This window comes from Cupressus sempervirens, chromosome 1 (assembly GCF_028749045.1).
Source record: "Cupressus sempervirens isolate cs-2001-9-10 chromosome 1, ASM2874904v1, whole genome shotgun sequence".
In the NCBI taxonomy this organism is placed as follows: Eukaryota; Viridiplantae; Streptophyta; class Pinopsida; order Cupressales; family Cupressaceae; genus Cupressus; species Cupressus sempervirens.
This window is the reverse complement of record NC_143118.1, coordinates 527,248,070-527,263,384: the sequence shown is the minus strand read 5'-3', so window position 1 is coordinate 527,263,384 and position 15,315 is coordinate 527,248,070. Positions and strand designations below refer to the sequence as shown.

Sequence of the window (15,315 nt, the reverse complement as noted above, 5' to 3'; positions counted from 1 at the left end):
AGGATTGTGCATGATGCCTGTTTGCTAGGTTTTCGTCATGGTACTTGTCCAAGGTGCCACAAGACATGGTTTTCGCCATAGTACATATTTATTCTCTTTACTTTTTCTACCAAGGTGCCTATCTAGATCATTGTTGTTACTTGTTTCTTCACCTTTTGGATATTCCTCTTGACATGGAGCCACTTCTAAGGACGAGGGAGTATCTTGGGTTTGCATGATGGATTCTTGATGAAGAACTACTTGGAGCATGCATGATAGTCATGGTAGTGCATGAAGGTTTGTGATCATTGATTTTAGAAGCTTTGAAAATATTTGCAGCCAAATGCAGATTAGCTTGGATTTGTTTTAGTGGTAGCCCTTGAGGGTAGACAAATTCAGTATTAAAAACATTAGGTTCTCCATTCAATGGAGTCATGTTGGCTAGGTTTGATGCTTTTGGAGATGCATGAGTGCTGCAAGATTAGAGGCTACAAGAGAACCACGACTAGACATTAGATGAGTCATTAGGATTTTCAATTTCAATTAAGACATCATCAATAAGATCTTGGATTTGATTTTTTTTCCCATGCAATCTGATATTTTATGCTCATTAGTTTGGTGATATGCACAATATTTGCCCAAGATCGATATTCCACATGAGGTGATTTGAGGAAACATGATGAGATTGTTGTCAAGAAGTTCCTTAAAAACTAATTCATTAGATTGTCCCAAAGGAGTTCTCTCTAAGGAATGATTAAGTTCTTCTTGATGTTCTTGTAGATAGAGAAGACTCTCAAGTGAATAGGATATATCTTTTTCTTCATTTTCTTGATCAAAGATAGGCTCATCTTGAGATTGTGTCATAGCCTCTTGATCAAAGATTGGACTGTCATACCTTGGTGTTTTCGTGTTTAAAGATGGAAGAATGTGTGAATCATGAACAAATAGAAAAGGACAAATTGTTCATAAGGAATACTCATTTGATGGGTCCCCTTTCTTTATTTCTTGAATTTCAAATTAGAAAGCTTGACATTGCTCAACGAAGATAAAGATATATTGATTATCAATGTCTAATTTGTTATCCCAGTCATACTGATGTTGAGACATAGTTGTAGTAGTTCTAAGTGTTGTTTCTTTGAGTACTTTGAGTTTCACTTTGTGTAATAGGTGTACTTGATCCTAATGGAGTGCGTCTTCTTGAGGTCTCACCATATTTAAAGGTTGTAAGTCTTGGTATTTCATCTGCTTGTGCGAAAGAATTGTTGGTGTTTAGATTGTATGCCTCGGATCTTGTAAAGAACCATGAAAGCCTAATATGTGAAGTGTCAAAGTAGAATGTCCCATTGTCAAAAGAGTTATAGTGTTTATGCAAGTGTGTTTGTCCAAAAGGGATTGATAAGTGATTATGACAAAGTTTTCTTTGTGATAAAGATTTGATAAGTTTCAACTTGAGAAGGCTTGTTGCCTTGATGTTAAGTTGAGAACCAATTGGATTGAATCATTGATCCATAGTGACAAGACACACACAACTTGGAAAATTGATTTGAATGATTGACAACGTAATTTGGATAAACTTGAAAAATGCCTAACAAAGACTTTCAGATTTGACTATTATAACAACTAGGTCTGACAGAGGACCCAAAAGGGTACTAGAATATGTAGAGACCTTATCGAGAACATGTGCAAGTACTCACTGTCCCCAAAAAACTAGAAATGACTTTTTAGACAAGTTTTTTTTATAGCCTATTGGCGACCTACAAACTAAAAACAAATTAGGATAAACTAGGAACTACTCATCTCTTTGTAGAAATGACCTAGGAACCAAAAACGACTCAAGATTAACTAGAAATGGCTTAACTCTTTCTGGAAATGACCCAAGGATCAGAGAAGACTCAGGATGAACCAACAACCACTCAACTCTTCCTAGAAATGACCCATGAACCAGAAAAGACCTAGGATGAACCAAAAACTACTAAGCTCTTCTAGGAAAACTAGAAATGACTCATCTCTTCTTGGAAACGACCTAGGAGCCAAAAATGACCCAAGATCAACTAGAAACGACTCAAGATCAACAAGAAATGACTCAGGATCCACAAGCAAGTTTTGACACAAGTTTGCCACTTTGTAAACATGTAAGGTCAAGTTTGTGATTACTAGTTGGTTTGATTGTCTAACGTGAATGTCTTAGTAGGTTTGATAGTGTTACAAATGCCTCAGAGGTTACTCATTGAGGTAGATTATCATAATTGGTAATTCAAGCACATTAAGTAAGTTGTTAGACCATTAATGACACCTAGCCTTCCCTATTGACCTAGGTAGAGGCTTGAAACACTTGTTGACTGACTTAGGAACACACCCAAAGACTCCTTAGCTTATGGCAAGCCAATCAACACACAGTGGATAATGACGGCCATATTCCCAAGTAGTAATGTCAGTGGGGTCTCAATATGGTGAATTTCTTGGGGCAATTACTATTCGCCTTGCACAATTAGTACCAACCTTTTGGAGGTGATTTGGCCGGCAATGTAGCTTAGGTTTTCATCTTAAAGAGAGCATCTTGATTAGTTAGATGAAAGGGATGGTGTCCAACTATTCTCACTTGGGTCATTCTTGGGAACTTTTTATCTCAATCAACAAGCCCTCTAAAGGTAAAAGAAAGAAAGTGGATTAGATCCAAGGGTATAAGTTTCCGGTTCTCTCAAAGGGAGAAGAGCATACTCCTCTACCTCTTCACATTCCCAAGACACATCAAGCAAAGTTCATTTATCTTAGCTAACATGCTTATGAAAATATCTAAAGCTTCTAGGTTTTTGATTCTTTCAAAGAGAAAAGAGTGTAATCCCCACTTCTGACAAGATCACTCGCAATCAAGCCCTCGTTGCCTCTAGGCACACCTCTCTCCTAACTTGATCTAAGTTTCAAATTCTACTCAAGAAAATTAATTCCTAGAGAGAAGATCATACTCCCCTTCAAGTTATCAAGACGGTCAAGGAGCACAATGCTAATTACTAGGTCCCTACTAAAACACTAAGCAAGCACAATGTTTCAAATCTGCTTCAAAGGCATCTGCAAGCCAAGCATGAGTAGTCATGATATTTTGATTAGCAATCTTTGACAAGCATTCTTTGTCAAGCTTCTTGAAAACAAATGTTAGGTTGTATAGATCAATCAATTAACATCAAATCAGCCATTAGCTTTTAGTAAAGCCTCAAATATACAAAGTAATCAACCAAGAACCATTAAGAAGTTTCCCCAAAGGCTATATTTACTAGAAATGGCTAAGGAATCCCCAAAGGCAATTGAGAATACCTAAAGGAGAGCCAAGATTCTCTGGAGGAGAGATTTCATAGAAAAAACTCTGCTTTTCCTAGAAAAGACCCAGCTCTTTCAGAAACTAGAAAGGACTCATCTTTTCCCACATTGGGCGCTAGATATGTGTGTGAGAATTAGTGTACCTGCAAATAGGACACAACAATTCAATAAGACATTTGTTTGTTAGTTCATAAACATCAAATCATGCAACAAATGAACATAACAAAAGTGTACTATTGCTCTCTATCTAAGAAGAGTATGATGAAGATCCTTAGAGTGCTCTCAAGACTCAAACCCTAACTAGTGTCATTACAATCCTAGAATGAGAGATTTCAATTCCATTATAATTCAATTATCATGCACCTAAGATGAATAAATGAAAGCTAGATTCAGTAATTACATTATGCAGTTTAAGTGTGAACTAATTAAGTAAAAGCAAATGAACAATTGAGCTATGTGAGTAAAAATTTATACAACAGTTAATGTGAGTGACTGGGATCATTTGAGCTTCAAATCCCTCCTTTTATACATTTTAGAGGAAATGAGTGGTGTAGAGTCAAACTTAAGGAGTGATTAGGATTAACCCTAAAGTGATCCATGTGTGTCAACTCCCATTGCTCCATTCATAATCGACTTGTCTCCTTGTGATGAGTTGTAATTTAGGAGATTTATTAATTCCTTTTAATTAATTACTCTAGTCAAGGGGATTTAATGGGTTTGATGTAGTTAAATGGGCCAAGGTAATTAATGAAGGTTTGTGTTAATTAACGATGATTGAATGCTTGATTGAGGATTTTGATGGTTTTGATGAATTATGCCAGTGATCAAATAATCATACTAGCATAATTTAGGGGTAGGTCCTGATTTAGAGCAAATAGGGCTTCTAGTTCACTAGCCCATTTTAGGGTGATTGCAGGTACACGAAAGAAATAAAATGGAAGATTGAACTCATTCAGGAAGAAAGGATCAGGGAGTACAGATATATTTAATATTCTTCAGATCAGCAAAGAATGATGAAAATTACTATTTCTAATTGGTGTTCATGAAAGGAGATGAATCATATCATATTGCAAGCGAGCATCTATGAATTACATACCGATTTACAAAATATTAAATCTGAAGACATTATTTTCAATGATCATTATATAAAAATATTAAATACATGAGTGAAATTAATTATTAAATCAGTGTCTGATGTGTTGTTATGTTCTTCTAGGTGCTATTACCATTTTAGTATTTGCAGTCAAATTATTGTTTAGGTTACATTTTCTGTAAGAAAGAAATATATAGATAAAGAGTGGGCATTAGTGTAGACATATTGATCAATATGTATATGAATATTTATCTGCACTTAAAAATACTTTTGAAATTGGTGTACTGATTTTCATTTCTACTGCAGTCCGGCTAAATCTATTGAAATTGGTGCCATTCTCTTGTGCTTAATTTTAGTTGGAAGAGCAGCATTTGTCTTCCCAATTTCATGGTTGTCAAATTGCTGCAGAGCACTTGATGCGAAACTTGAGTTTAAACAACAGGTAGAATTTCTTGATGTGGCCTTCCATGATACTGCTGTGATATTGAGTTCAACATGACAACTTTTGATTTTAATGTGTGCATCCTACTCATCTTCTTATTACTCTTCTAGATCATTATTTGGTGGTCTGGTCTAATGAGAGGTTCAGTTTCCATGGCACTGGCTTATAAACAGGTAAGCTTATGAATGATACAGTCAAAATGTTTTTCTCGCCAATATTGGTGAAATGTATTTGACATGGATGAGAGTTTGCAAGATTGTATTGCTTTACTAAGCTGATCAAAATAGTGTCTTTCTTTGTTGGATATTGAAAATACACATTTCTGACATATTTTACAACTGTTTGCCTCTTAACTTTTGTAGTTTACAACATCGGGAACGACAAAGTTACAAGGCCATGCTCTTATGATTACAAGCACCATAATTGTTGTAGTTTTCAGCACAGGGGTATGTAGATCATGACTTTTTGTAGTTCTCTACATCAGTAGGATTTTCCTTCAATGCTTATTTGGTTATATTTTCTACCTAGCTAATCATGCCATTTATCCCTACATTTTTATATTTACCTAAATAAATATTAAAAAAGAGTAACTATATCTGTAATGTCCCCATTTCAGTACATTAAGATACACGATTAAAATAAGTTTTAATTGAAGATTGAAACTTATTAGCAATTGTCAAGCCATGTCAACAATACCAGTGCTATTCTGTAAGAATCAGTGTCAACATGAGAGAAGATTAATCAATACAGGGTTAACAATTAAAAATATGTGTTTATTATAAAAACCAGCCAATGTGAAGACCATGGCTGATATTAATTATAGAAGCCATGAAGGCATTGGTGATACCAAGAACAGCAACTTAAGGATTGGTACAATTAATGGTGGTCAAAGGTAAAAATGAAATGTCTGCAGAGAGAATAAGACTAAACATATGGTTATTTGTGCAATTAGTCATCAACACAAATAATAGCCAATGTCAGGTAAATCATCAGTAGTAACACAAAATTGATTATGGTGGAGACTGATATCAACCAATCAGCAATGCATATGGATTGCCACAGATAAACATACTGATTAATAATAAGCCTGTCATATTCCATCAGTGATATCTATATTACCCTCTTCATCACTCCTACTAGCATCCATATACTATCATGCATAAATCCATAACAGTTTGGCATCATACATTCATCACTACACCTGTATAGATTGCATCACATTTTCATTACCATTATCAGCATTCAGAGTAAGCAAAGAATATTATTCATAATAATGCAGTTATTAGCTAAGCCGATAACTAGAATAATCATTCAATAACTAATGTTGGTTGTACATTGATTAACAGAGGCATCTCTTCAAGACACACCACTTTCTCCCTAAATCACACATATATTATGATGATTGTATCATTCGATCAAGGCATGACTTTGAGAAACTTATATATTTTGTATCCTGTAAGTACCACTCTGTAATAGAGCATATTGCCTTTCACATGCATTTGGTGCAAGCACAGAAGCTTACAATCAGATGTGTCATCACCATTTGAGCATATTATTATTGTTATATCACAGACAGCCTACAACATTATTCAGAGCATACTTCAAGGAGATAAATCAGAGGCGATCTGCATAATTTGCATATTCTTAATTGCATATCAGATACAAGTAGTACAAGGTGCTGAGATTTCCCTTAATCATTGCATGTATTTCCTGTACATTAGAAACAACAAATATAACATCATAATTTTGATTTTTATGCAATCACAATTAATTTGAATGTGAATTATATTGCGTATGCATTTGGAATTGAGCCTCATTCAAGTATTACCTAAATAGTAGATTCATTGAGAGATTATTTATATATTCATTATATTGTGAATAATTCAAGGAGTGTCTCATAATTAGAAAAATGGGTCATTACAATTGGTATTCGACCTGACGAACCTGCCAGCCTATGGAGATGAAAACAATTAAAGAATTAGCATTAGAATTCAAGAAAAGACAACAACAAAGACTTCAGATATGGAAAAAGATTAGAAGATATGGGAAAAGATTAGAACTCTACAACTGCATGCATCAATACATGGGTGAGAAACACAAAGAAGAAATTAGATCAATTGTTGGATTTATCAACACAAACCATGATCAATAACGATCTTAGCAAAACGGGGAGAAAAAAGAGGAAATGATCTATGTTCAAGACATCATTCCTTGATACTTAGACCAACATTACCTACTTTCCTTCCAAATGAAGAACAATAAGAAATCAAAGAACCTACTGTAGTCAATCTACGTGAGCAGTGGTGAATAGATTGTTTAAATAGAAGTCTTCAACAAAATATATCTTTAGAGGACTGCATTGAATAAAGGAGGAAGCACCAGCTAAGGAGAAAAGAATTCATCATTTGGACCTAAGAAGGGGAAGCAAAGAACATAAATACCTTAAGGATTACAAGGTGAATACAACAATTGCATCAGAAGTCCCACATCAAATAAAGGCATTAAAAGTGGTAACATCAAAAGAAGAAAGTGCAGTTACCAAATATGAAACCTACAAGAGGTCAAAGTGAGTAATGATCATCAAACACCACAAGTGCAAGGAAAGGGGAGAAAAGGGCAATTGACTCTTCATGTATCACATGTGAACTAAACACAGGGATTTATGAGGACTAGGAGATTACTCCCACACCCTCCCACGAATCATGCATTATAGATGGTACGATACCTAAGAATCGTAATTCAGGCTTGGTGGAATTTTCACATCTTAACCAGCAGATGACAGACCATAACAACCAATATCTGAAAATAATATTTCTAATATCAGTGAATCAGAAGTTACATCAAGTGTCCAAGAGGGTTAGAAATAGAAAGCTGAGATATCAGTAACCAGCTCAAAATCTTATATCAAACCAGCTCCAAATCTTGTCCCAAGTGATTGAATGCTAGAAGTTTGAGGGCATAATAGTTTGTTAAAAAATAAATCATTTGGCTTGTCAATAACCCCTTGTTTGAAGTGGAAACCAATCAAACCTTTTGACTACCAACCCTTTGAACTAAATAAAGAGATCGATTTGAAGTCACACATAGGAGAAGATGGAAACAAATTTTGTAATCTCAGTGCATCTTCAATCAAGAAACAATTAAGATCATTGTGGAACAATATGTTGGTTAAATTTTTTGTTAAGTCACTAAGACTACAACTTACAAAGTTGTAACTTTAGACAATGTACACTGAGATACATCTCTCTTCTCAGTAATAGAGGAGGCTCCCGTCTTACCCTGCGTGGCTTCAATAGAAAATTAACTAAAATCACACAAGGATGGTTCTCTTAATCAATTCTTCTTTTTTTCAAGAATGATTTTCAAACAACTACAACCTTCAAGCTTAACAAAAAGTGTTTGATGCTACAATAATACAAGTGGTTTGGTGGTTAACTTAAGATCAACTCCTAAGACAACAGTTTATGATTATATACAGTAGATCAAGAACAATATCCCAAAGTCTCTTCTGATTGACTTGATTCAAGAAAGGTTCAGGATAAATAGCAAGACACAAAGTCTCTTACTAATTATTCTTAAATATAAAAAAAAACTAAAAGTTGAAGCTCAAAGCCTTTCACTCTTAGAGATTACAACCACTACTTATTTATAACAATTTCTTTCCTTAAAGCACGAAGTCTTTAAGAAAGGTAAACTGAATGCTCAACTGATCACACAAGTGAAGCTAAAATAAATTCAAGAGTGATTAATCGATGCAACATAAAAAAGCATTAACCAATCCCAAGACTTGAAACATAAATTCTGGAAAGCTTTGCTTCTTTTATTTAATTCTGAAATTCGTACTATGAAACACAGTCCAAAATACAAGATCTCCAAGTGTAGCCTTCTTGCTTAAAACCAAAAGATGAAAGTATACAATGAGCTCTCCTTTACATAGGAAAAGAGGAGAGAAAAGGGTAAACCCTCAACCACCTTGACTTGTTCAACAACTACCTACGACTTATTCAATGTTGTGATGCCTAATGCACTTGCAACCTAATTGCATGGAGCGACTGTATAGGTTCATGTTTTCTTGTATTCACAAAGATTTTGCTTCTATATGCAATGTTTCATACAATCTACACCTATTCTTTTAAAGCATAGATAAATAGGTGTCTGAGACACTTGAGAGATGTCTTCATAGAGTGCCAATGAGTTTTCCAATCTTCTACAGAGACTCTCATACAACTGAAACATCTGGTTTACTGGTATGTTGTGTGATAATGGAATGTTCATTATTGCTCTTTATTAGAGTTTGGTTGGCACACTTACTATCTATAGTAAGTTACTTGAGAAAGTCAGGGTTATTATTTTTGGTAGGGCACTTGAACTTGTTGTGGTAGTGTTGTCTTGCATTTTGTCACCACAAATGTAGGTAATAGTACAAAACTTTTTCGACTTAGTTTCACATTTCTGTGAGATTAGTTCATTATTAAATTGGCTGACATTGATCAATCAATTGACTGCAATTGGTATAATGAATCCTTTTACTGAAGGTTTTCGTCAAGTCTTTTTCGTTTTCGTTTTATTAAGCTTATATGTGATCTTTGAAGCCTTCACTTCCTTTTTCTTGTTTCTGAGTTTGTCTTTGTTTTCTTTTGATCTTTTGGTTTTGTTCAACTCCTTGCTTTCAGGTTTCCCTTCATTTCGGTATATTTGAGGGCTTAATTGGACTTGACAGTCAAAATATATGACCATTTAAGTGCCCAAAAGGTGGACTGTCCTGATGCGATTGCATAATTTAAAATATCATGCTATATTTTAATGTTGACATTCTCTTTTAAAAAAATAAAACATAAATTCACTTTATGTTATGTTTTGAAGTTACTTTATCACTTAAGTGACTAAGAGCACTTTATGTTATATTTTAATGTTGAGTTACTTTATAATTTTCACTTAAGTGACTTTATTAACTATATAGTTTGATTTATTTTTGAGTTACTTTATGTTTTATTTACAACATCAAAGTTAAATATTGCTTTTTGAAATAATATTTGCACATGATATATTAATTATATAGTGTAAATGTTATTTTTGACCCAATTTAGTGACATTTACTCAAAAATCAATTAAACATGTGCCTAATTGATCACTTAAGTTGTGCAAAACCAACTTTCAACCCATTTACATTTAATTTCCTTGAGTGTGATTTGCACTAGAAAGGCAATTTTAAAACATTTAAAAGTTTAAAACAAGTAAAAGCCAAGTTTTTAAAACATGTAATAGACACTTAGGACTGCAATTTGCATGAAAATGGTCATTTACATGTTAAAGTGTTTCATGTAAACGCATTTAGAGTTCAGGATTTTTCTTTCCAAGACCAAAATGCTCAATGCATATTACATGATGCATACTGTAAAAATATGTAATGGACAATGGAGAGTGCGATTCACATTCTTATTCATATTACATGTTTTCAAAATATGTAATGTAGCCCAGAGAGTGTGATTTGCATTGTTTGTTATATGTGTGCATTTTAAAACATGCAATAGCACATGGAGAATGTGATTTCCCTTCTTAACCAAGAATGCATCCATTTTAAAACATGTTAAGGCTCCAATTTACATGCATTTTAAAACATGTGTTTGCCCATGGAGGGTGCGATTTTCTTTCCCAACCTTCAAATGTATGCATTTTTAACATGTAAACTCCTCCATAGAGTATGTTTGGGCATTTTAATACATGTAAATGCTATGGGAGACCACGATTTGCATTCCCAAGCCAAAAACGACTCAAATACATGCATTTTTAGGGCACATTTTTGCTAAAAATGCCGAGAAAATAGGGTTTTTATCCACTTTTTTGCATTTTGGAGCCACATTTCTGCATTTGGATCCATTTTATAGCATTTAGGGAAGACGTTTTTGCACTCACAAATAAAAAACGACCAAATATATATGCATTTTGGAGCCACGTTTTTACCAAAAACGCCCAGAAAATGGCATTTCCAGCCCATGCGTTTGGATCTAGAGGGCATGTTTTTGAGTCTTAATGCATACTCATGCATTTGGAATACATGTTTTTAACCTTTTCATGCAAAAATGTCTCATTTACATGCATTTGGAGGGCACATTTTTACCCTAAAACATCCCAAATACATGAGTTTCTCAAAAACGTTTTGCATTTCGAGGTGTTAAGAATCATGTTTTTGCATCTACATGTAAAAACACCTCATGTATTTGCATTTGGAGGATCACATTTGCAAGCTTTGAAATAGTCAAGAGCTGTTTGGGAAATTTGAATTTGGAGGAAAGTCATTCATTCTAACTTCTCCATCTTCCACATTTGGCTCTTTGAGCTCCAAGTAAGTAAGAAGATTTCAACTTTTCTCGTCTTTTCTTACTTACTTTTCTATTTTGTTGCATATTTTGGCTTATCTTTGTCCATTTGTTCAAAGTCATACCATATATTTTGTAAATTTTCTTTAAATAAGATGAAATCTTCACTTTTCAAGTGCTTGAAACTTCTCCAAACTCCATAAACAAAATTATATGTAGAACATTTTGAAGTTTTTCAAAGTTTGAGTCATAGCAAGAGGTATGTTTTTTTTTTGCTTGTTTGTTTGCTTGCTTGTTTTGGTTTCCTTTTTTGGAAGAAAGTTGAAGAATCCTACCCAACAACGCAAGTCCATCCACATCCTTTCACTTTTCACCTTTTCATGAAAATGCATACTACATCCATTTTCCTATACATGTAATTATGTCCTCTGAACACAATTGTATCTAGAGAACCCAATTTTGGCAAAGGCCACACTTTTAAACACCAAAGACACCATTTGTACACATCCATATGCATCCCAACTTGCATTCTTGGTCATCCCAACAAAAACCCATTATTGCTCACATACAATCCATCCTTCTAAGTCTGACTTTGGCCCTTTCCATCCAATTACATGTTCTTTCCATTTCATTTTTAGCCATCATATGTGTTTCATAAGTATCTAATCCATACTACGAACACTCATCCCTCATGGATTCGTCGCTATAACTCAAATCCCAAATTTTTCATGGACCCAATCTCATTAGAAGGTGTTTTCATCTTCATGTTGCGGGACACTCTTCAAGATGTCATAACTTCTTCGAGAACAAAGACATAGCAAGAGGTATGCTTTTTCTTTGGCTTGTTTGTTTGCTTGCTTGTTTTGGTTTCCTTTTTCGGAAGAAAGTTGAAGAATCCTACCCAAGAATGCAAGTCCATTCACATCCTTTCACTTTTCACCTTTTCATGTCAATGCATATTACATCCATTTTCCTATACATGTAATTATGTCCTCTGAAGACAATTATATCCAGAGAACCCGATTTTGGCAAAGGCCATAAACACCAAAGATGCCATTTGTACACATCCATATGCATCCCAACTTGCATTCTTGGTCATCCCAACAAAAACCCATTATTGCTCACATGCAATCCATCCTCTAAGTCCGAATTTGGCCCTTTCCATCCAATTACATATTCTTTCCGTTTCATTTTTAGCCATCATATGTGTTTCATAAGTATCTAATCCATACTGTGAACACTCATCCCTCATGGATTCGTCGCTGTAACTCAAATCCCAAAATTTTCATGGACCCAATCTCATTAGAAGGTGTTTTTATCTTCATGTTGTGGGACACTCTTCAAGATGTCATAACTTCTTCGAAGAACAAAGACATCCCGTCGAGAAGATATGCTTTGATCCTCAAGAAGCAGTAATTCTTTTGGTCTCCACTTTCCTAGTGGCTGGCCTAGAACTTGAGTTCATGTGAGAATGCACCAAACACTTTGCTTCAAAAAAAAAGAGTTAGGTGCTAATGGAAAGTTGTTCTGAGTTTACATCCATACACCATCAAGAAGGTTTTCAAAGTGTCAGAGACTCCAAAATGTGTCAATCTCGAAAGGAGAATTCACAACAACTCGAACAAGAAAAGGCTTGATCACATCAAGTTTTTAAATAACAATTACAAACTCATTAAAGAGAATGTAGTAGTGCAGAATATAGGAATTCCCGATCCCGCACTCATCACAAAGAACAAGGCTTTTGCTGATAGTCTACAGAATTGATTCACTTAGAATCAATAGTTTCAACATCTTCATCTTTTATTCAAGTGTAGTTTTCTTCTTTGTAGATGTAGAAGATGAATTGCATGTAATCCAATCGCATGTAACTCAAACGCATGTAATCCGATTACATGTCCTTTAGACATGTAATCCAATAATTCTTCTTTCCTAGTTAGACCGGGTCAAAGTGTTTGAGTTGCTTCCCTTTTTCCCTTCCTTTTCTCACTTCTTTTCCTATATAAGGAATGCCCCCCTCATTGTAAAAATCATCTTTTGTTGTATGCAAGAAAACTCTGCCAAGCTTGTGCAAGCATAACTTCGATTGTGTAATACCAATTTGGGAGAAAAGTGAATAAATGAAGCAATTGGATTCGAAGCTTTGACTAGAAGCAATTGTGATAGTGTAAATTAGAAGCTTTGACTAGGAGTGGTTGTGGTAATAGATAGACTAGAAGCTTTGACTATAGCTTGTATTGTCAGCTCAATTCACAAAAATAGTTAGAATACCCTACTTCTGGAAGTCTTTGCACCCCAATGGTACAGATTATTCTTATAGAATAGATTAAAATAGGACTGAGAGCCAAATTAGTACACTTTTAATTAATCTTTGAGTTGGTGTTGGTTTATTAGTATCACCATTTTTAGCTATTAGATAGAAGTGTAGTTAGAGATTTCATCTTGCCCACTACTTGCTCCGTGGGTACGTGGATTCTTTCCCAAAAGCTAAGACGAAAGAATAGTGATAACACTCTTCACAGATCTCTCAACTTCTTTCTTACCTTGTGTTGATCCAAGGAATGGGGAGAAGGGGGAGGCTTCCTTTTAAGGTAGGAGAGACTGTCTCATACGTTGTGGCTGGTCATCCAATTTTGCGACTGGATTTTAACAAAATTGTCGGTTACAAAATATCCTCCCAACAGGTAGTAGTATGGAGTTGTGGAGACATCGACAAAGCTTCCAGTTTGGGACTTATTTGTAACAACCCTAGACTAGTTATGGCTAACAGACCACAATTCCTTCCTCAATTCATTGATTGGACATTACGTCAAACACTTGGCAAGCAACTTGATATTATTGATATGAATTCCAATTACAATTTACCCCCAATTGCAAATAAATTAAAGTAATTTTCTGGATAACAAGGATGATTGTCAAACCAGTTCAGATTTGAAGAAAATATTTTGCTATGCCAAATGAACACTAGAATTCTGAAATTAAATCACAAGTGCAACCGGTATATTATTATTCTAAAGATTGCTTACAATAAACATCAAAACATGAACCTAGAGATTCTAGTTGGGTATCGAGTAGTGGATTGGCATTTCTATCAAATGCAACTATAACACCTCTAAGTGCCAACAACAAGACTCCCCAACTATTGTAGGCATCAATTTGTGACTTTAGGACCTTAATTTCATGAAACCGACCCTTACTCATGTTTGCTAGACATACTATATAAGTCACAAGCTTGTATGAGCCACAATATTGAGATCACAGGTCTCTAAGGAAACAAACATAGGCTTTAGCAAGCACCCACAGGTTAATTAGACAAATTACAAGCCAAGAAAATTGAATTCCTCCCCTGAGAGCATGTCGCAGGTCCCTCCAATTGCTTTCACAGCCTCTAACTGTGTGTAGCAAGCTTCCAAAAGATGAATGTTGGTCCTTTGTAGTGTGTATAGATCTTCTAGATAGAGTCACAACTCCAACTATCAAAAATTCACTACCTAAGAATGAAGTGACAGCCCTCCAATCATGAAATGCATGGAATAGAATGAAATTCAATTCAGTCTTTGTCTTCAATTTGCTCACCAATTTCTAACTACAATTGTATGCACTAAGAAATTTCTCAATAACAATCACCACAGAAGAGAAGCTTGATTCAATTGTTATACCTCAGTAGCTATTGTATTCTTTGAAGCAACATGATTACAAAAATGGAAGAATTGAAACAATTCTTAGAAATAATTCACAATACCTCAGTTGTGAATTACAATGCACTTCTCAGCTAAAAACCCTTATACTTCAGCAAGAGTACAAAAATCATCAACCTCATAAAATCTCACCATATCAACAAAAACAAATTAGATAATCAGATGCTTTTTTCTTCACAATGGGCTCATATTTATAACACCCAAATGGCACTTAGCTTCTTCGTCACACTTTTCACTTAAGAAGCTTCATCAACACAATGTCATTTTATAACATTAAATATAATAAAGTGTCATTATAATAATGTAACCTTAATAATTGATTAATAAATATGAACTTGTCTATTAAATATCCTCATCCAGTGTAGGTGATAATGAACTGCCAGCACCACCAACTGTACTGTCAAATATAGCAACTGCCCAAATTGGACTTACTAAAAATAATAAGTCTACAATTGAGACCCTCAAATCTCACTGACA

At 34.6% G+C, this 15,315-nt stretch overlaps 1 protein-coding gene across 1 annotated transcript in view; it reads left to right on the top strand.

The window, feature by feature from the left end:
• Nucleotides 1-15,315, top strand: part of LOC149578539 (sodium/hydrogen exchanger 1-like) — a 179,723-nt gene that overhangs the window by 152,808 nt on the left and 11,600 nt on the right. The window contains exons 11-13 of the mRNA XM_089829718.1: nucleotides 4,691-4,826; nucleotides 4,937-4,999; nucleotides 5,189-5,272. Coding sequence (XP_089685844.1) covers nucleotides 4,691-4,826; nucleotides 4,937-4,999; nucleotides 5,189-5,272 — 283 coding nt within the window. The remainder of the gene's footprint in view (nucleotides 1-4,690; nucleotides 4,827-4,936; nucleotides 5,000-5,188; nucleotides 5,273-15,315) is intronic.